Source organism: Chiloscyllium punctatum, chromosome 14 (assembly GCF_047496795.1).
Source record: "Chiloscyllium punctatum isolate Juve2018m chromosome 14, sChiPun1.3, whole genome shotgun sequence".
Taxonomy (NCBI): Eukaryota; Metazoa; Chordata; class Chondrichthyes; order Orectolobiformes; family Hemiscylliidae; genus Chiloscyllium; species Chiloscyllium punctatum.
In genome coordinates this window covers 30,341,370-30,363,993 of record NC_092752.1, presented here as the reverse complement: position 1 = coordinate 30,363,993, position 22,624 = coordinate 30,341,370, and the positions used below count along the sequence as shown (strand labels likewise).

The 22,624-nt window shown below is 42.2% G+C and overlaps 1 protein-coding gene across 3 annotated transcripts in view; it reads left to right on the top strand.

The window, feature by feature from the left end:
- Positions 1 to 19,736: 19,736 nt before the first annotated feature.
- rnf150a (ring finger protein 150a) overlaps positions 19,737 to 22,624 on the top strand; it is a 133,525-nt gene continuing 130,637 nt past the window's right edge. For 2 of the 3 annotated variants that reach the window (XM_072584125.1, XM_072584124.1), the window contains exon 1: positions 19,739 to 20,926. In XM_072584125.1, coding sequence (XP_072440226.1) covers positions 20,473 to 20,926 — 454 coding nt within the window. In that variant the 5' untranslated portion in view covers positions 19,739 to 20,472. Of the gene's footprint in view, positions 20,927 to 22,624 lie in introns of all 3 variants that reach the window. The other variant, XM_072584123.1, reaches the window with a different exon arrangement.

Sequence of the window (22,624 nt, the reverse complement as noted above, 5' to 3'; positions counted from 1 at the left end):
GGGACCCAGGGCGATAGTGAGGAAAGAGATTGATCTGAGAGTGGTACAGTTGAAAACAGAATCAAGTCAAACAGTCAGGGCAGGCAGGGACAAGGTAGGACTGAGAAATTATACTGCATTTATTTCAATGCAAGGGGCCTAACAGGGAAAGCAGATGAACTCAGGGCATGGTTAGGAACATGGGACTGGGATATCATAGCAATTATGGAAACATGGCCAGGACTGGCAGCTTAATGTTCCAGGATACAAATGTGACAGGAAGGATAGAAAGGGAGGCGAGAAGAGGGGGAGTGACATTTTTGATAAGGGATAGCATTACAGCTGTGCTGAGGGAGGATATTCCCGGAAATACATCCGAAGAAGTTATTTGGGTGGAACTGAGAAATAAGAAAGGGATGATCAACTTATTGGGATTGTATTATAGACCCCCCAATTGTCAGAGAGAAATTGAGAAACAAACTTGTAAGGAGATCTCAGCTATCTGTAAGAATAATAGGGTGGTTATGGTAGGGGATTTTAACTTTCCAAACATAGACTGGGACTGCCACAGGGTTAAGGGTTTTGATGGAGAGGAATTTGTTAAGTGTGAACAAGACAATTTTCTGATTCAGTATGTGGATGTACCTACTAGAGAAGGTGCAAAGCTTGACCTACTCTTGGGAAATAAGGCAGGGGGCAGGTGACTGAGGTGTCAGTGGGGGAGCACTTTGGGGCCAACAACCATAATTCTATTAGATTTAAAATAATAATGGAAAAGGATAGACCAGATCTAAAAGTTGAAGTTCTAAATTGGAGAAAGGCTGATTTTGACGGTATTAGGCAAGAACTTTCGAAAGGTGATTGGGGGCAGATGTTCGCAGGTAAAGGGACGGCTGGAAAATGGGAAGCCTTCAGAAATGAGATAACGAGAATCCAGAGAAAGTATATTCCTGTCAGGGTGAAAGGAAAGGCTGGTAGCTATAGGGAATGCTGGATGACTAAAGAAATTAAGGGTTTGGTTCAGAAAAAGAAGGAAGCATATGTAAGGTATAGACAGGATAGATCGAGTGAATCCTTAGAAGAGTATAAAGGAAGTAGGAGAATACTTAAGAGAGAAATCAGGAGGGCAAAAAGGGGACATGAGATAGCTTTGGCAAATAGAATTAAGGAGAATCCAAAGAGTTTTTACAAATACATTAAGGACAAAAGGGTACCTAGGGAGAGACTAGGGCCCCTCAAAGATCAGCAAGGCAGCCTTTGTGTGGAGCCGCACAAAATGGGTGAGATACGAAATGAATATTTTCTTTCAGTATCTACTGTGGAAAAGGATATGGAAGATATAGACTGTAGGGAAATAGATGATGACATCTTGCAAAATGTCCATATTACAGAGGAGCAAGTACTGGATGTCTTGAAACAGGTAAAGGTGGATAAATCCCCAGGACCTGATCAGGTGTACCCTAGAACTCTGTGGGAAGTTAGAGAAGTGATTGCTGGGCCTCTTGCTGAGATATTTGTATCATCAATAGTCACAGGTGAGGTGCCAGAAGACTGGAGGTTGGCTAACGTGGTGCCACTGTTTAAGAAGGGCGGTAAAGACAAGCCAGGGAACTATAGACTGGTGAGCCTGACGTTGGTGGTGGGCAAGTTGTTGGAGGGAATCCTGAGGGACAGGAAATACATATATTTGGAAAGGCAAGGACTGATTAGGGATAGTCAACATGGCTTTGTGCGTGGGAAATCATGTCTCACAAATTTGATTGAGTTTTTTGAGGAAGTAACAAAGAGGATTGATGAGGGCAGAGTACTAGATGTGATATATATGGACTTCAGTAAGGCTGATTAGCAAGGTTAGATCTCACGGAATACAGGGAGAACTAGCCATTTGGACACAGAACTGGCTTAAAGGTAGAAGACAGAGGGTGCTGGTGGAGTGTTGTTTTTCAGACTGGAGGCCTGTGACCAGTGGAGTGCCACAAGGATCGGTGCTGAGTCCTCTACTTTTTGTCATTTACATAAATGATTTGGAAGTGTAATGGACAGCGAAGATGGTTACCTCAGATTACAACAGGATCTTGACCAGATAAGCCAATGGGCTGAGAAGTGGCAGATGGATTTTACTTCAGATAAATGTGAGGTGCTGCATTTAGGGAAAGCAAATCTTAGCAGGACTTATACACTTAATGGTAAGGTCCGAGGGAGTGTTGCTGAATAAAGAGACCTTGGCGTGCAGGTTCATAGCTCCTTGAAAGTGGAGTCACAGGTAGATAGGATAGTGAAGAAGGCGTTTGGTATGCTTTCCTTTATTGGTCAGAGAATTGAGTACAGGAGTTGGGAGCTGAAAAATGTGTTGCTGGAAAAGCGCAGCAGGTCAGGCAGCATCAAAGGAGCAGGAGAATCGATGTTTCGGGCATGAGCCTGCAGAAGGGCTTATGCTCGAAACGTCGATTCTCCTGCTCCTTTGATGCTGCCTGACCTGCTGCGCTTTTCCAGCAACACATTTTTCAGCTCTAATCTCTAGCATCTGCAGTCCTCACTTTCTCCTACAGGAGTTGGGAGGTCATGTTGCGGTTGTACAGGACATTGGTTAGGCCACTGTTAGAATATTGCGTGCAATTCTGGTCTCCTTCCTATTGGAAAGATGTTGTGAAACTTGAAAGGATTCAGAAAATATTTACAAAGATGTTGCCAGGGTTGGAGTATTTGAGCTATAGGGAGAGGTTGAACAGGCTGGGGCTGTTTTCCTTGGAGCGTCGGAGGCTGAGGGGTGACCTTATAGAGGTTTACAAAATTATGAGGGGCATGGATAGGATAAATAGACAAAGTCTTTTCCCTGGGGTCGGGAAGTCCAGAACTACAGAGCATAGGTTTAGGGTGAGAGGGGAAAGATATAAAAGAGACTGAAGGGGCAACTATTTCACATAGAGAGTGGTACGTGTATGGAATGAGCTGCCAGAAGTGGTGGAGGCTGGTACAATTTCAACATTTAAGAGGCATTTGGATGGGTATATGAATAGGAAGGGTTTGGAGGGATATCGGCCAGGTGCTGGCAGGTGGGACTAGATTGGGTTGGGATATCTGGTCGGCATGGACAGTTTGGACTGAAGGGTCTGTTTCCATGCTGTACATCTCTATGACTTTATGAGATAGAGAGGGCTGTGGAGTCTGAAGGAAGTTACAGAGATAGGGACAGGTGTCAGTGCTTGAAAAGGTGACAGAGATAGGGAGCGATGTAGCGGCTGGAACACACTACAGAGATAGGGAGGTTGGTTTGGGATCAAAGAGTTTTCAGAGATAGGGAAGATGCCAATTCTCAGTTCCCCCACTGAGCAACTTCACCTAGTCCTTGATCACTAGTGAGTGGACGATAGTGACAATGTTACATTGAATCACGACAATCCCTTCACTGCCCATGACTATGCACCCTATTGTCTATGTCCGGAACTGCTTTATACATTCTGAAATATCAACATTATCCCTGAAAGATGAGGATTTTTGTAACTCCCACTTTGATCACAATGAGACCCCTTGAATTGTAAAAGTCAAAGTGTGACCTTACAGAACAAATGTGATCTCACCATGGGCATCACAGAGGTCAGATATCATAATACGGGTGGGTTTTCTATAACACACACTTCATAAGCGTGATTTGGCTGTAACACGAATTGTGAATTGTGGACTTTTTTTATAAGGTGATAACCATTGGCTACTGTGCAATTCCATCCCCTGTATGACCAGCGGCTGGGTGCATCTGTTGCAACAGGTTGTTGTGTGTGTGTGTGTGTGTGTGTGTGTGTGTTTGTGTTTGTGTGCTCCAGGGCAAACAGTTTGATTGTTTCGGGGGTAATACCACACCACTCTCCACCAACTTGGCAAAGAACCTCATCCCAGATCAACTCCCACTGCTCACAAAGGAAGCGAACATTGGAATATTACGTTGGATGCTTACTGGGGTCATGCATGGAGTTGGGGGAGTGGGGTGCAAGGACCAGGAAGAGAGATATAGGGAGCAAAATAAGGTGTAAATCCAGCAATGTCCAGCAAGTGTTGGAGAATAAGCTGGGCCTTTTTTTTATATAGCAGAGGCTCAGTTGCTGGTTATCTGAAGCTTCAACACGGTGACTTTACAACAGAAGAATGTATGTGTGTGGAAGGGGGAGGTGTGAATGGTGACCAGACCACTGGTGACCTTGATCTCTCCCCTCCCCACCCACCCCCAAGTTATGCCTGATCCAAGTTTACCTGCTGGCACACCACCCCCTTCACCTTCATCTGGGACCTCAAACAATCCTTCCGGGTGAGACAGAGGTTCACCTGCCTCTCCTCCAACCTAGTTTACTGTATCAAGTGCTCTCAATGTGGCCTTCTCTACATCAGTGAGACCAAACGTAAACTCAGAGCATGTTTCACCTAAAATTCTCAGCTGGGCCTGCAGGGGCTGACCGGACCACCCAGTCACTGCCCATTTTAATTCCCCTTATCACTCACTTTCCAACATGACCATCCTTGGCTTCCTCCATTTCCACAGCGAATCAGACTGCAAATTGGTGGAACAACATCTCATCTGCCGCCTGGGCTTCCCACACCCCAGAAGATTCAACACTGAGTTCCCCATTCAAATAACTTCCCTCCCCATCCCCTGACTCCCTTTCCAGTCCCTTCCCCTCCCTTCCATTCCTCTGATCGACACTTCCTTCCAGCTACCAACCGGATTAATTCCTCCCATTGAACAATCAGACCGTGCCTTCCATCTCTGTTCACCTATCCCTAGCTCAGCATCCCACCCGTCTCCCCACCCAAAATCCTCCCAAACCTCCCCCTTTATCTGCAGCTCCCCTTCCACCCATCCCCAGTCCTGAAGAAGAGTTACACCCGAAACATTGACTTGTCTGACTCCTGATGCTGCCTGACTAGCTGTGTTATTCTAGCCTCCTGCTTGGATTCCAGCATCTGCAGTTTTTTTGCCTCTGGATCAGGTAAGGATGACAAATTGGAGAGAAAACAGATTTAATGTTTTGAGTCCAGTGACCATTCTTTGGAACTGAAAGCAGTATGAAGAGGTAATATTTATGGTAATGCTGGGGACTTCTTGGGATAGGGGAAGTGATCAGATAGGTGAGACGGAGCCCAGACAAAGAGAGAGAGGAAAAAGGTAGGCAGACAAAGGATTTTTTGTTTGGTTTACAATAGCAGAAGAACAACCACAGAGTTTTAACAAGAAGAAGTTGAAAAGTGTGGCACTGGAAAAGCACAGTAGATCAGGCAGCATCCAGAGAGGAGAGTTGATGTTTTGGGCAAAAGCTCTATATCAGAAGTGTGTGTGGGGGGATGGGGTTGGGGGATGGTAGTTGGAATGGCGAGAAGTAGGTACAGGAGGGGGGTTGATAGTGAAAGATTAGAGGGGAGGGTGGAGCAGATAGGTGGGAAAGAAGGTGGACAGGCAGTACAGTTCAAGATGGCGGTGCTGAGTCGGATGGTTAGATCTGGGATGGGATGGGAGAAGGGGAGTGAAGGAAACTGGTGAAGTCAACATTGATATGGTGCAATTGGACAGTCCCAAAGCAGAAGATGAGGTGTTCTTCTTCCAGTCGTCGAGTGGAGGAGGCCCAGGACTTGTATGTCCATGGCAGGGTAGAATGGGGAGTTGAAGTGGTTGGCCACAGGGTGGTGAGGTTGTTTGGTGCGTGTGTCCCAGAGATGTTCCCTGAAACGTTCTGTGAGTTGGTGTCCTGTCTCCCCAGTGTAGACGAATTCCACGAGTTGGCCACCAAGTTAGAGTGCCACACTTTTCAACTCTGATACTCCTGCAGCTGCAATCCTCACTTTCTCTTAAGAAGAGGCTCTTGTCCTAACAAGATGTTGTTTATTGTGTTATAACAACCAGGCACCAGTTACATTCTTAAGATAAAACAATGGGCTGAATTTCTGAATTGTAATTGAAGTGTGATGGTGAGTGAGCTTTATGGCATCCAGTCCACCATGGCCGAAGATGAATTTTCTCACACCATCTTCTGCTTTTCACATCAATTATGCAACTGAGATGTTGGGTGCTTTTCAGACGTGTGGTGCAAGTCCCCCAATGTCATATTTAATGCCAAGCTGTCCATAAGGCATTGCAAGCAAGGAACTACCTCTCAAAGTACAGCACTCAACCCAGAAAATGTCTCAGAGGGAAGATCATAGTTGCATTTCGAAGACTAAGGCCTGGACATCTTGGTGATTGGTGGAGAAGAGGGCAGTTCTTTTCCCTGCTGACCCACAAAGAAAACTATGGCAACAGAACTAGTCAAGCTTGGATAGAAATTACAGCATGGATCAGTGCGTGCCTCTAGTGAAAAGAGACACATTAACAAGGGTGAGTGGTGCTGTCTTCTCTCTGCTGTCTCACACAGAGGACCAGCCCTCACTCTAACACTACTAGTGCATATACATCTCATCAAGACTGATGGACTACAACTCTCAGTAATGCATGTAGTATATCCATCTCACCAATCTCACCAATATCTTTATCAATGAAAATTTGTGATAATAACAGACCACAAACCCATTCTAGGTCTGCTTAAGGAGGACAAGTGTCACCCATTGCTTCAGGGTGAATTTAGCAGTGGACTTCTAATACTAAGTGCTTGTAATTTTGTCAGAACACTGCCTGGGAGGCTAAATAGCAAATGCGATTGTGTTGAGCCACCTCCCATCGGCAGATACACCACTGATGGTACTACCAATGGAAGAGTCTGTAATGCTTTTAAGGTTTCTTCCAATCACAGCTGACAATATCAGACTTTGGATGCAGAAAGATGCAATCTGGTTAAAACTGAAACAACTGGTAGTAATAGAGGAAACCAAAGAGCTGTCACAAATTGAGGAGAGCATGTTATTATGGGGAGCAAGAGCAATGCCTCGGGCAAAGGTCGCTGCCAGATATTTGCTGAGCTCCACCAGGGTCATCCAGTGGTCTCCAAAATGAAGGTGCTGGTGAAAAGTTTTAAATGATGGCCAGGCTTGGATGTGGACATAGCTGTGTTGGTGGGGCAGTGCCCAGAGTGCCAATAAGGACAAAACTTACCACCAGCAGCTTGCCCAAATCCATATGAATGGCTGTGGAAACTTTGGACTCAGTTGCCCGTCAGCTATGCAGGACTCAATGTTCTTAGTCATGGTAGATGGGTGGCACGGTGGCACAGTGGTTAGCTCTGCTGCCTCACAGCGCCAGAGACCCGGGTTCAATTCCTGCCACAGGCAACTGGCTGTGTGGAGTTTGCACATTCTTCCCATGTCTGTGTGGATTTCCTCTGGGTGCTCCGGTTTCCTCCCACAGTCCAAAAATGTGCAGGTTAGGTGAAGTGGCCATGCTAAATTGCCCATAGTGTTAGGTGAAGGGGAAAATGTAGAGGAATGGGTCTGGGTGGGTTGCTCTTCAGAGGGTCGGTGTGGACTTGTTGGGCCGAAGGGCCTGTTTCCACTCTGTAAGTAATCTAATCTAATAAAAAAAAAGATGCTCTCATAATAGCTGGATATGCATAGAGTCCATTTGTCAAACAATAAGAGAAAACTATGTGCATCTTTTACAATGTACAAAGTCCCAGAAGTGTTGGTCATAAATAACAGGCCATCATTTACAAACAGAGAATTTAGGTATTTCCTAAAGTCGAATGGGATTTGACATATAAGGACAGCTTCATACCACTCATTATCCAATGGCCTGGCAGAAAGAGCAGTCCAAACTTTGAAGGCATCCTTGAAGAAACAGCCTATAGCCTCTCTAGATACCCAATTGTCATGCTTCTCATTTGATTATAGGACCACTACACATGCAACTACAGGGATAGCACTGGCAGAGTTGCTCATGGTAGAAGACTCTGCACCAGGTTTGGTCTAACCTGGGAAGGAGCTTGAAATGGCATCAGGAACCAATACTGCACACAAGGTTCCACCAAGCAAGAGAGACAGTTTGATACAGGGGATGTAGTTTGGTGTAAGAAGCATGGTTGACACAAGGTCAAAACCATTGACCTATAAAGATCAGGTAGGTTCAATGGTCCTGAACAAGCATAAGGACCATAAGAAAACTGCAAACTCATAAATGGTGCGGGAGCAAAACGTGCCCTCCCCCTCAGAACAGTCAGAAAGGCTGCCAGAACTCGTGGCTTCATCCTGTCCATCAAGAGTTGAAGAGTCCTCTGAACCAGAGATGGACATGATGGACGTAGCTGCCTTGACACTTTCACTGCTGGAAGAAGGGAGTGAAATTCTACTGAGGTTCTCCTGGCACAAGAAGAGAGCTCCAATGTATTACACGCTGCCCGGATCAGAGTCCAATTCAGAACAACCTGGCCCAGGGATAAAACTGCCAGGAGGCTCTCCAAGAAAAAGAATCAGTTTATGCCCTCAGAGGAAGAGGGATATATTGATAGTTATGAGGTCAGCCAGTTGGATCTCATGGAATTTAAATTCCCTGATGGGAGCTGTTAATCTGGGCCACTCAGGGAGCCCTAGCTGATAGATAAAAAGGGGAGTATCAAAATAACCAGAAGATCATTGCCCTTAAAAAAGAAAAGAGAAAAAAAGGGGAGTATCAGAGATTCTGGTACTGTGAGAGCTGACTCTGAACAGGCAATACTAGAGTCAAGGACTTTTCACATGTAAATACAGTGTGGCTTGGTGACAGGATATGAGCCCCTGTGGAGTTATTTCATGAACCTTCCAACTAAATTATGTCTGATCTTCACCTCTCCTATTCTTTACCAATTGATACCATAACTTAACAAAAATTTAGCTATCTCAAGTTTCTGTAATGTGTCAACCATGAAGGTGAGTGAATATTTGAAGACATATATTGAAATCTATGACAAATGCAAAGGGAAGTATGATTAAATAATTTCCACACAAAATTACCATTGGTATGGGCAGAATAAGTCAAAGGATCTCCTTTTGTGCTGTGATTCTAATGAGCAAATAAGCATTGACAAGATTCCAACTGATGTGATTTATGCTGCATCTAGATGTTCACAAATTAGTATCCCACAAATAAGTATATTTTCTGTATCAATGACTAATAGGCTGTAAGATACTATTAAAATTTTCAAACAGAAGCCTATAGAAACATAATGTTCAAAGCAAGATAGTTTACATTAGTGACAACAGCAGAAATTAATAACAATTTTTGGGGAGGGGTGGGGTTTCTAAATTTTAATTCAGCCAACATATAATAGTAATCTGATACTATTCTGTTCTGACAGTATTTCTTTCCTATTTTAATGGACTGATGTTCAAAATCCTGATACCAATCAGTCATGTTTGGAGGGATTAAAACAAACCTGAATAATTTTCATCTCTCATTGATTGTTCAGTTAAATTCAATGTCCAGACAACACAGAATGCAGAGATGTTGTCAATATTTCACAGACAAATTCTTGCAATCTCCCAGCAGCAGAAAGCAGGCTACATTTTCTAGAGATATTGTTCAGTATTGCATTTGTCTAACATTCTCTCCAAGAAAATCAAATCATCATAATTACAGTAAGAATTCTCCAGGTGCAATGCCAAGTCATTTTAATTAAATCATCAAACTGTAGGTAAAATGTCAAGTGCCTATTCTGTTATTTATCATGCATAAGGGGAGAGATATATGTAATGGGTGATTTTTGTTCATAAGTCTGATAGCATGAGAAACTATTGATGTTTATAAATTCCATACTTAGCTATATTAGCTGAATTTGATGTCTAATTACATAACCATATTCTATGAATCAATTTAAAATGGCCTTTATTATTGATCTGATAACAATGGATGTTAGTTTTGTAACCAATTTGATGTAGTGGGTCAATTATTATTGTATAGTCTATAAATAAAATGCCCATTATAAATCAAAGGCAAGAAAATCCCTGGATTTGGTCAGAGAACTGACACCAGGATTGAGAATGTTTAGAGATAATGTTAATACTGTAATTGTTTAGGACAGCCAACACTCACTTAATCTCAAGGCAATCACTTATATATATGTAGATATTATGTCCTCACTCACATTCAAAATTGTAAACTGAAATACAAAACAATCTGTTCCCCAAATATGATATTGGGAAAATAAATTAAAATGTGGAAATTGTATGGGAATATGGAAGTATATATTTTAAAAGTATGGATGAGTATATTATACCAAAAAGCCCTGCAAGGTAAGTGGCATTATTTGGAGACTGATTCTTGAAGATAATAAGACTATAACTGCTATTCGTCTTTCAGAAAACACTGTAAGTGTTCAGGGTTGAGTTGAAGAATGGCATGCACAAGGAATCCAAGGATGATCGTGAGTGTGAAGGAAGGGATGAAGAAAACTTGTTCCAGGGGAGGTGCAGTGTAGTTGTGCAGATCTGGTGTTTTATAACCTATACAACTAGACCATGGTTTCACCAAGGATGACAAATCTTCAAACCATTCAATGGAATTCAAAAAGGACCAGCATTGTGGATTCATAAGAAGTAGGATGTCTTACAACCAGGGAAAAACACTATGCACGTGGGGCAATTCATGGCTATGCTAACCAATATGTTTCCTACGCTAACCAATATGTGTAAAATATTCCTCTGCCTTTGGGAAGATACAAGTTGAAAACACATACCAACATATTCAAGAACAGTTTTTTTGACTAACATTATCAGACTTTTGAACAAACCTCTCATGTATTAAAGTTGATCTCTCTCTGAACTTTCTCTGCAGCTATTCTAGATTCTATTCTATTACCCTGATGTACTTATATATGATAATTATCTGACTGTATAGCACACAAAACAATACTTTTCACTGTATCTTGGTAAATGCGACAATAATAAATCAAATCAAAAAGAATTATAATATCTTGGTGCCTGTATGCACCCAGAGATTCAAGTAAACATTCCTTTTAAGGCACAAGCGTTGTGAACAATTGTATATTTTGAGCATCTGATTCTACTTTGAATTTTAAATCAATGGGTAGCATCTTATGTATGCAACACAGTGCCACATCCAGCATTAAATGCAGGAGCAAGCCATTTTCTGCATTGTTGGGCTCACCCTGCAGCCATGGCATACTCAGGTTGGGCTATTACTTGTCTTATGATCAGATGTCTGACCCCATCAGGTAGTACGCCCTGTTTCTGGAGCTGATAACCAAGAAAGAGGCAAGCAGCTCACTAGACCCAACAGTGCCACTGGGAGGGGTGGCAACTGCTGGGACTGCAACAAGTCCCTGAAGAAGAGAATTTGGGACACTAGGAGTTGAAAAAATATGCAGGATCTTGCATGGGCCAAAGGTTAATGTTTAATAGGGCAAGATACAAAGAAATATTGAGAGATGGAGAATATTTTAGGAGAGGTAGTGTAGAACCTAACTGCAGTCATTTACCACCATGCCACACAAAGGCTGCCTAGTCTCACCTAATGGACTAGGTCTTGATCCTGGCCTCTCTCAGCCTAGCAAAAATCCAAGTACTGGCAGGAGAATGCCCTTAAGCAACTATCATTAATTGGCCACTGAAGGCATCAATTTGCTCTTGGGTAAGTAGCCTCCTCCTCTTGGATAGACTATCTGCAGTGGTGAGTAAGTATACTGCTTTGCTGCCATGATCTTCAATTTTTGCCCCCTTCTTCCAGCATCAAAGCCAATGAGTGCCAAAAAATTCTGGCCTATATTTTAATATTATAATAGTTCACAAAATAATTTGGTACGTATGCAACAATACAATGACAACAGTAAGCAGTCAATGAGCACTCTGAGCATTCAAGCCTGATTGGAGGTAGTGTGAAATAGAAGTCAACATCCATGGAAAAGAATTGCTTTTATTTAGCACTTGATATTTTTGACAATCATGCATGTTATAATTAAAGTCATACTCTGTTTGCTTACGGAATCATTGGGAGAACAGATAAAAGAATGTAATGTAAATATTTTTATTACTCAAATGTTAAACACTGAGACTACAAAACAATGATTCTTTTGAGACTTGAGGTTAGGAGTGTCAACAGAGGCACGTCAGCCAGGGGTTTACCCTAATAATTTTTATAAAGTCATTAAATATTTCGTTAAATATTAAATTCACTCATGTAGATTCAAAATAAGAACCTGCAATAGAGCCAATTCTGAGAGGTCCTATTCCTGACATGATTAGAACTGTCGTCAAACATTAATGGACAAGTAATCTACAAGGACTGACATAGCATGTTCTAGGCACCAAGCCAGATGGTCCTGAATATTGTCATTAAAGCTATTACAGAAAATGAGACAGTAAGGTACAAACTTTGAGGGAACTAATGATAGTGTCACAAAGACTTACTAAAGAGGATTACATAATTTACAAGATGATTTAATGCATTAAAGTGTTATACATTAAAAATAATCAGAATATGTTGATATATTTTCATCATGTTCACAAGACTATGAAAACTATACCATACAAAAATGCTGGGGAACTTCTGGCCTTGAACAGTGTAAGCTCTTCTTGATGAATCCTCAAGTGAGTTACAGTCTTTTGCAGTAATGTCAAGGTCACAGAATGCATTGAGCTATGCAATATGAATATATGAGGCAAAAGTGAGGACTGCAGATGCTGAAAACCAGAGTTTAGATCAGAGTGGTGCTGGAAAAGCACAGCAGGTCAGGCAGCATCCGAAGAGCAGGAAAATTGATGTGGTGGACGCTGGAGGCTTCCTGCCTCTGTTTCTGATGAAGAGCTTTTGCCCGAAATGTTGATTTTCCTGCTCCTCGGATGCTGCCTGACCTGCTGTGCTTTCCCAGCACCACTCTGACCTAAAATATGAATATACGACCAACATTCGGTGAACATCTGTTTGTTTCCTAGATTTTGAGCCTGTTCTTAAAGTGTTAATTTTATTATTAAATATTATTTATCCTGTTGTATTTCAATGGGTATATGGCCTATTAAGGGTGAAAAATCTAATTAATGGCGCTTTACTTTCATGACAAGACTGTTGAAAAGCTGCTGCAGAAAGTTGAGCAAAGAAGGGATGTCCTATTTCCCTGCCACAAAAGTTGTGGCACAGAGGTACACATGATACACAACGACTTGAGGCCAGAAATAGTTACAATGTTGCACCAAGGATGTGGGTGCAAAGTTGAAAGATATTTAACCTTTAAAAACTGTGCCATCAGTTTCTGTGGCAAACAAGGTGCTAGTGACCTGTTGGATGCATCACCTAAAGATTCATATTAGACTTTGCTATTGCAGCCCTCTGAAATCCTTCAGCAGAAAATTAATTGCCATTGTTATTTTTGCTGACATTAAAAGAGCTGCAAGAACTTGGGAGTGTCATGTAAGGTGATTAGATTACTTACAGTGTGGAAACAGGCCCTTCGGCCCAACAAGTCCACACCGCCCCGCCGAAGCGCAACCCACCCATACCCCTACATCTACCCCTTACCTAACACTACGGGCAATTTATCATGGCCAATTCACCTGCCCTGCACATCTTTGGATTGTGGGAGGAAACCGGAGCACCCGGAGGAAACCCACGCAGACACGGGGAGAATGTGCAAACTCCACACCTGAGTCGCCTGAGGCGGGAATTGAACCCGGGTCTCTGGCGCTGTAAGGCAGCAGTGCTAACCACTGTGCCACCGTGCCACCCTGTTTTTACAAGAAGTGATGCTAACTCACTGTTAAATTCAATGCACTAGTGGGAGGTTTTATTCAGTCTGTTTGTTTGGGTAGCTCTAGGTCAGCATACTCATCCTATGAAATTGGCTCTTCATTTTGACATCCAATTGCATTTCCAGCTTATTCTCCCTTTGAGCAACATATACATTGAAATATCCCAAAAAGTACCCAGACATGTGTCCTCCCAATAGCCAAAGATAGCAAGGAAACTTATAAACAACAACCCAAAGATTCTTATTTTTCCTACATTAAGTAATCAGCTGAGGCAGCCATTGCAGCACATTAACGGTTCCTTATCTTTTTTGTTATGACAGCTTGGTGCAGCTGTCTAAGTAGCACACACACACTCCTGATTTGCAATGCTCAACTTTCATTAGGTTAATTAACTAAGAACATTTGGATCAAAGTTACTATGTTTAGAATTTGTAGAAATGCAAAAATAGTCACAAAATAATTTGCAAATAATCCTCAGCCCTGTGTGCACATAGACAGGATATTCACAAAATTAGAATGATACCACCTATTAATTCATTCTTTAAAAGGAATGGAATTCTTCCATATACAATTCGGCCTTTAAGTTTTCTAAGAGCTATATCTGCAGTAAAACATTTTGGTTGGCAACTCTAGCTGGATGTGTACCTGGAGGGTTTCATTGCCTCCCCTTCTGCTTTCAAATGCTCCATCCCATGCTCCTGCAATAGAATACTTGGCAGACCTACCTTTATGGTACTCACCCTTTCCATTTTAGTTGAAAATCAAAGAGACACTTCATTAACAAACAGTATTTTTTCCTGTCTCCAATATACTTAGAACAATAGATGTGTTCAAAGGAAATGAAACATGCAATATTTAAATGTCCACATTATTTCTTTTTTGCCAGGCTGCTTGCAGCAGTGTATGGAAGTTCGATTTTTAATGTCTGTACACTCCAGGACAATTCTGGAGGGTTAGCCATCCAATAAACATTCAACAATACAAGTGGTTGCCTTAGTTACGATTTCCTGTGCATTTCTGTGGAAACATCTGTCGGACAGAAGAAGTGATGAAAACAGAAGATAAATAACACCCTGCGAGGAGAGGTGTAGCAAAAAAACAAACACCATGTTGTAACTGTACAGCCTCAATAGGGGGCTATGTAGCACTGCAATTATAGCAGTTCGGGCACCAAAATAGTAATTGGAACTTGAAGGGATTTCACTAAATCTCCACAGTGTGCAAGAAAGACTGAGGGGATTGGATTGAGTTAATGAAATCCCAAAGGATAGGTTTCCATTAGATGCTATCAACTTTAATAGTACAGCGTGATTAGGATTTTTTTCTTCTATTTCCCACCTACAACCAACCAGGTTAGGCATTGCCCAAACAATGGAGAAAGGGGCAGAGGAATCACAGACTGCTAGTTGGGTGTGGTTAGAGATTCAAGGATTGGTGACTGGGGATTGGAGTGCTGTGAATGAGTCAACTCATTCAGAGAATGCACTGTTTGAATGTTCTTCCCCACCTTCCACTGACATTTACTTTAGTGGATAATTTATTTAAAGTGGGCTTTGGGTCACTTTCTGGTGAGCACACTACTAATCTGGGTTCACAACTACCATAGAAAGTTAGAAGAAAGGTTTCTGACATTCAGAGGACTAGAGAACAGACCCATGTTCAGCCCACTACAGATGATGTGCCTCTGGATTCAGTCACTAAGGTGGTGACGGACATGCATAGAAAAGCAAAATGCATAGAATATAATCAAGGGTAGCAGAAACCAGCCAGGTTTTGTCTGACGTTGTGACTTCACTATGTTCCAGTTCATCCTGGAATGTACAGACATTAAAAATCAAACTTCCATACACTGCGGCAAGCAGCCTGTCAGAAAAATCATGTGGACATTTCAGTATTGCATGTTTCATTTTCTTTGAACACATTTATTGTTCTACATTGGAGACAGGAACTGGAACATAGCAAATTCACAGTTCATTACACTCCATGGAATGTGAAGCAGCTGCTTTGCTGAGCGAGGTCCCATAGAACCCTCAGTATTTGCTGGTTATGCATGGAGACTTGCACTCCATAACTGAAGCCACTAGTACATCCATTCACTAGCTCAGGCACCTTGAGCTCTCTCCAAGTGCCACATTCCATGAATGATGCCGTTGTGACAGCTAGCTTTCTCAGGATTGTCATCTCAAGACATTGCAGAGGTACCCTGCTTCTTCACCTCCTTTCTGCCAGGTACCCAACTACTTCCATCAGATCAGGCCAAGGAGGTAACATCTGCACCTGTGTAGGACATTCCTAATTGCTTGAACTTCTCTGGGCCCTAGACCACCAGAGTGGTAAAAACAATGACTGCAGATGCTGAAAACCAAATACTGGATTAGTGGTGCTGGAAGGGCACAGCAGTTCAGGCAGCATCCAACGAGCAGCGAAATCGACATTTCGGGCAAAAGCCCTTCATCAGGAATAAAGGCAGTGAGCCTGAAGCATGGAGAGATAAGCTAGAGGAGGGTGGGGGTGGGGAGAGAGTAGCATAGAGTACAATGGGTGAGTGGGGGAGGAGATGAAGGTGATAGGTCAAGGAGGAGAGGGTGGAGTGGATAGGTGGAAAAGAAGATAGGCAGGACGCACAAGTCAAGGAGACAGTAACTGAGCTGGAAGTTTGAAATGACCTGGGAGTTGCAGTGGGAGAGGGACTCCCTGAGATTCTTGTAGAGAGAGGAGGAAAACTTCTTCAAGGCAGGCATCCTTGCAAGAGGATTCGCAGTAGGGTTAAAATCAACAAGGTAAAAACAATGACTGCAGATGCTGAAAACCAAATACTGGATTAGTGGTGCTGGAAGAGCACAGCAGTTCAGGCAGCATCCAATGAGCAGCGAAATCGACGTTTCGGGAATAAAGGCAGTGAGCCTGAAGCATGGAGAGATAAGCTAGAGGAGGGTGGGGGTGGGGAGAGAGTAGCATAGAGTACAATGGGTGAGTGGGGGAGGAGATGAAGGTGATAGGTCAAGGAGGAGAGGGTGGAGTGGATAGGTGGAAAAGAAGATAGGCAGGTCGGACAAGTCAAGGAGAAGTTTTCCTCCTCTCTCTACAAGAATCTCAGGGAGTCCCTCTCCCACTGCAACTCCCAGGTCATTTCAAACTTCCAGCTCAGTTACTGTCTCCTTGACTTGTCCGACCTGCCTATCTTCTTTTCCACCTATCCACTCCACCCTCTTCTCTTTGACAGTCTGCATCCCTTACACTGTTAATCATAGACAACAACAAAGCTTTGTCAGACCTGTTATGAATGAGGTTTTTCATGAACTGGATTGACTGGGAAGTCTGCATGCCTTACACTGTAACAGTTTGAACAAAGAAATCACTCAGTTATGAAGAACAAATGTTACTGAAGAAATGTGCAAACAACAGAGCTTAGAGGAAGAAGTCATGACGCTTACCTCATATGGCCATGTTTGCAAACACATTTTTCTCATAGTCTACTAATAAGATTGTGCCATGCACATAATTCCAGTGGGCCAAGATGTTACTGCTAATAAATGCAAAAGAGTTTCCTGACCATTAAATTCAAAAAGGTTCACCCATCTGAAGTATTCTAAGAGCATCAGGTTTAAAGCTGACATCAGAAATCAGAATTTTGGCATCCTGTCCAAATAAATCTCACCTCTGACTTTTCCATAGTTTCAGATATGCCTGAAGATGCCACCCAAAATTTTCCAGTTAGTAAATTTTCGTAAAAATATGGCACCTTTCTTGTACAAAGTAGGAAAACCCAGAACTTGGCAACCAAAAAGGTTGAGAACCAACTAATAGCTATGATCCTTAGGAATTGTGTATGCTTGTGTGAGGATCTTCTATCTAAAAGTTTAGACGATGAATTCTTGAAAGGTATTCAGATGGCATGTCAAGAAGCTATGTCTTCATAATCAGAACATCCATGTTTGGTGTCAACTTTATTAAACACTACATTATTAAGGTTCTTATCATGCCACTTAATTCTCATTAGTTGTCACAACCTGGGTGGTGTTAAATCTCACTTCAGGGTTTGTGTTTCAGGCATGCATTGACAACATCACCTGTAGCTACAGTATATATATTTCATCCCCAGCAGCCATTCTTTGCCTGTTAACTACCTTAGGATGGACCAGTCTTGAGAATTGCCATAATTATGGGCTATGCTCTACATAATTCTGTTGCCATACCAATGGGTCACTCACATCCAGAAAAGATCAACCTTTTCCATTACAACTATATTAGCAACAGGAATAGGACCATGTACAATCACTGGATGGCCTGCCATATACTAAAAATTACAGCTCTCAACTGCCATAGGCAGCTTTACAAAGGAAAATTATTGAAATCACTGACTCTGGAAGATAACATTATTAACTGTGGTGGATGTAGTTCTATCTTTGAATTTGATTAATCAGAAAGGAGAATTAGATATTTGTTTAAAATCTCAAGGTAGCTGGCAAAAGATGCTTTAATTGTATGGAGCCTTGGTCAATTCCCATTTGAAGTACCATATTCAGTTTTGGATAATGGATCTTAGTAAAGATATATTACCATTTGAATTACTTAAGGTGTTTGAAATGATGTATGGATTCAGTTTGATAAATAAAATAGAAGTAATTTCATGTGTTAGAATCAACAAGAAATTATAATTGTAAACATTTTGCAAAAATTATATGAGATAGGCCAGTTAAAAGTGTAATCACAAGCACTTTCTCCATACAAAAAGTTATAACCATTATGGAATGCAAACTGAAAATACTCAGTAAATCAGTCATTAGAGTTTAAAAAACTCAATAATTAAAAGCAACTATCAGTTTAAAAAAAATGATGCTAGTGATTATGATCCAAGTTTGTTGAACTGTTGGATCCAGAAGGCCTCAAAGTGCCTAACTGAAAGATGAGTTGCGGTTTTTGAGTTTCCAATGAGTCAGAAGTGAAGGGAAGAGTTGAAGATGGATGACGGAAAACCAAGGGATAATTAGAAGCAATATTGAAACCGGACAAGTTTCTGACAAATTTGCATTGTACTTATGTGTCATCTGTTAAAGTTCCTGTAGTAGCTGTTGAGATATTCAATCTTTCATGATCTTGCAGATTCACATGTTTATTACTACTGACTCTAAGGAACATTTTATGTTGAAATTACAGAGATTTTAGTGCCCTAATTGAAAATGTCCAGTTGCCTGTTACTGAAATTCCTCACCTTGTTTAAGATGAAAAAAGATCACATGACTAAAAATAAATCAATGAAATACTTACACATAAAAACAAATGCAGCCGAGTGCATTTCTTTCAAGTGATCAAAATAGACAACAGTGAGAGCTCTTGTGGCATACTATCTCTGAGTCGGGTGGCCTGGGCTCAACTCTCACTTGCCCTGGAGGTGTGTCATATCACCTCTGAATGGGTTGAGAAAATTAATCTAAAATAGACATGTAAACAAAAGAATGTAAACAAATGGTCGTCACCCTAATGAGTAACATAGGATGGACAACCTTTTCAATCACATCGAATGAGCGAGACTAAAACGTCAATAGCAAGTACAGTGGAGGAAAGTCTGCACTTTATAGATGGTGGCTGTCATTTCAAGATAATGGTTGAAAAGAGCATAACCCAGGAATGGCAGTAATTACTTTTTTGAGATATCCTCAGACAGGGATCAGCAAACTTAATAATAAATTGGGCAGAATTTTCAACTACAGGAGTGTTTTTATTTGGCGAGGGGGCGGGAATTGGTTGGGGGAAACGTAAGAAGGAAAGTGAAGTTAGTCAGATAAATTATGGTATTACCGAAGAGCAGGGCAGGCTCTAGGGGGTCAATTCGGCTACTCATATTTCCCATTTTTAAAATAAACTAAAAAAACGTCATGCTGAAAAGCCAATAATGATGAAAGTCAGAATGGAAACGCATGTAAATAATTGTTTTAAAGAGAAAAAAAAAGTTAATTGAATTAAAAACACGAAAGGCGGGGAGGTTCGGTGTATGTGTGCGGAGTTAACCTTTCGAGTTCAATGTGATTTATTATTTCGGATTTTCGGCATGGGCAGTATTTTCCGGTTTGTGAAGTGATTTGTCAAGCGCAGCGTTCGGGAACCGAGAGAAACCCGAGAGGGCGGGCGGATGGGCCTTCGGAATCGGAGCAGCAGGTTGCAGAGCCCTCCCCCCGCCCCGCCCTTCTCGCCCGCGGTGGGTGGAGGACATGCAGATGCATTTTGTTGTTGTTGTTGTTTCAGTCTCGCACCTTTCCCTGGTGCGCGAGTGCGTCAAAAGGCGCTGCTGAAGCTCGGCGTCGTGCGCGTGACTTGTCCGGCGGTTGCTGCCGGTCTCTAGGGAGATCCGCGCGCGCCGGGGGGAGGGAGGCCGGGGCCTGGAGAAATCTCAGGCTGTCCGCAGGCGGAGCGGCCCTGCCTTTCTCCTCGTCAATGTAAGGCATGGATTAACGGTTCCATGTTTCCTCCCCTCGCCCCCGAAAAAAAAAGGAACTCCTTCCTCATGGAGCGAGCGGCGGTCACCTCGACACCATGAGCCGCCTTCCTGCAGCAGCTCCTCCAGCAACCGCCGGATGGATGGGCTTCGACGGCTATAAATATTAACCATCTATTTGGAACAACGACAAAAAAGTTTTTTTTTATCTATTAAAAATAGATCGATACATCTCACACGTATAGCATCTTGCGCAGGAAGACTGGGGGGGGGGGAATACAATTTTTTTTTAGTCTTCCAGCCCTCCCAACCAAAAAAAAATCTCCCTGTGGACGACGGCAAGTGCGAAAGTGAGTGACTGACAGCAAATTGCCGACTGTTAAACGTAAAAGTCGGTTCTGGTTGGCTTGTTTTCAGTGATGCCGGTGTCTCTGGTGCAGACCTGCCGCAGTCTGGCTCTCTCAACATGGCTGCTGTCTCTCTGCTTCGTGCATTTGCTGTGTTTGGACTTCACGGTGGCGGAGAAGGAAGAATGGTACACGGCCTTCGTCAACATCACCTACGTGGAACCGGCCACCTCCGAGAGGAGGTCGGAGAAGAGCGAGTGTGGCCGTTACGGGCAGCACTCGCTCAAGCAGGACGCTCGGGGCTTGCTCGCCCTGCCCGCTCAGCACGACAAACTCGCCTGTGATCCCCAGGCCAGGTTTCAGCTGCCCCCCGACTCTAGCACCAAGGGCTGGATCGCACTCATACCCAAGGGGAACTGCACTTTCAAGGACAAGATCCTGCATGCCGCCAGGCAGAATGCATCCGCTGTTGTCATTTACAACATGGGGGCCAATGTCAATGAGACCATTACCATGCCACATTCAGGTGAGCTGGTTTGAGAGGACGGGAGGGTAAAGAGGGGTTGACATATCGGGTACAACTATCAATCATAGAGTTAAGTAAATTGTAACCCCAATGTATCTTTCACCGACAATAAGGTTGATGTTAAAGTATGTGTGTTAATCTGGAACAATTTCATATAGTATTACAGGAGATATCTTTTGCATTTCATCAGCTATACTTTATTGGTGCCGCAGAAGAAGGAGCTACAACTGACTCGCTCCAGATGTTTTCTTGTCTGGCTCAACAGTCGCAAACCGTTGTGATACCCCTCTAATGATAACATCGTTTTGCACAATCCTGCGTTGATGCTAATCCAAAATCAAATGCCAGTTTAAATCATTAAATTAATTTGCCTTTGTTGTAATACCAGTGGAGTATTAGGATTGCTGTTCGCTTGACAGTAGTTGCCAAATTTTGTCGACTTAAAGCAACTTGCTGCCACAAAAATGTAAATACAACATATTTTAATTTTGAAACAAAGTTCAGTTAACTTTAAATATACTGGAGGATATTATCATTTATTATCTGATAGGTTTAGCATTAAATTGGATTGTGTAGTCATTTTTATTAAGACCTAAATAAATTAGGTAAGTAAAATTGTTTATTATGCTGGTGTGCAGTTCATTTAATAGACGAACCAAAATTGGTTCAAATAAATCTCAGTAGCAAAGCTTGAAAATCTAGTGATAAGTAAGGAAAATGTTGTGTGCAGTTGATCATGCCACTCTTATCTGAAGTTTGCGAGACAGCTTTGCTTGCATGAGATTTTCTCATCTCATAGCCCTCCTTCATTTCATCTTTTTTTGATGGATAAATATGCAGAATTTTTCCTTTATTCCTCTTTTGTTCCTTTGTGGCTAATAATATACTTTTTTTGTATAAAATTGCAGCTAGGGCATATTTGTCTAATTTTTATTAGCCACACAATATAAACGTTTAGGGGAGTTGGGCAGATTTGCCGGCCCTGTCGTAAGTATATCAAAGGGGAAAATTAGCATGCTGACTCTTATTAATCATCTTCTATACCGACTTTGTGGTCTCTTTAAACCAATTGATTGGTGTGGCTGGGTCATGCATTCCTCAATTACTCCCTGAGCTGTAGACATAGAGTCATTCTTTGATTTTGACCGTGTGCAGAATCACAGAACTTTTACAGTCCAAAAGGAGACCTTTCAGCCCATCCTGGTCCACACCAGTGTTTTAAATGAATAATTGACCTTGTGCTGTTTTCGAGTCTTCTTTCTGTAACTCTGCAAGTTCTACCTTTTCAAATAATCATTCAGTTCCTTTTTGAATCCATCTCTCTAACACAGCAAGGCAGTTCATTGCAGACTGTAACCAGTCAGGTTTAAAAAGCCTTATTTCTGATGTCAGTTTTGCTTCTTTCACAAATTACCTTAAATTTGTGTTTTTCATTTGTGATCCTTTCATGAGTGGAAACATTTTTACCCTGTTTACTCTGTCCAGACCCCTCATGAGTTTGAATGTTGTAAATTAGTCCCTGAGGCTGCACCACATTCAGAAAGCATGTTTATGGGCGAGGGTCCTTAGCTCTTCTCACTGCTTCAAATATTTACTGTTACTCAGCGTGGATGGAGCTTCTGCCCAAGTTACTGTGGAAATGCTGGATGTATGACGTGCTTTACATTGAAATATGTGCTGTGTACATCGCTGTTTTGT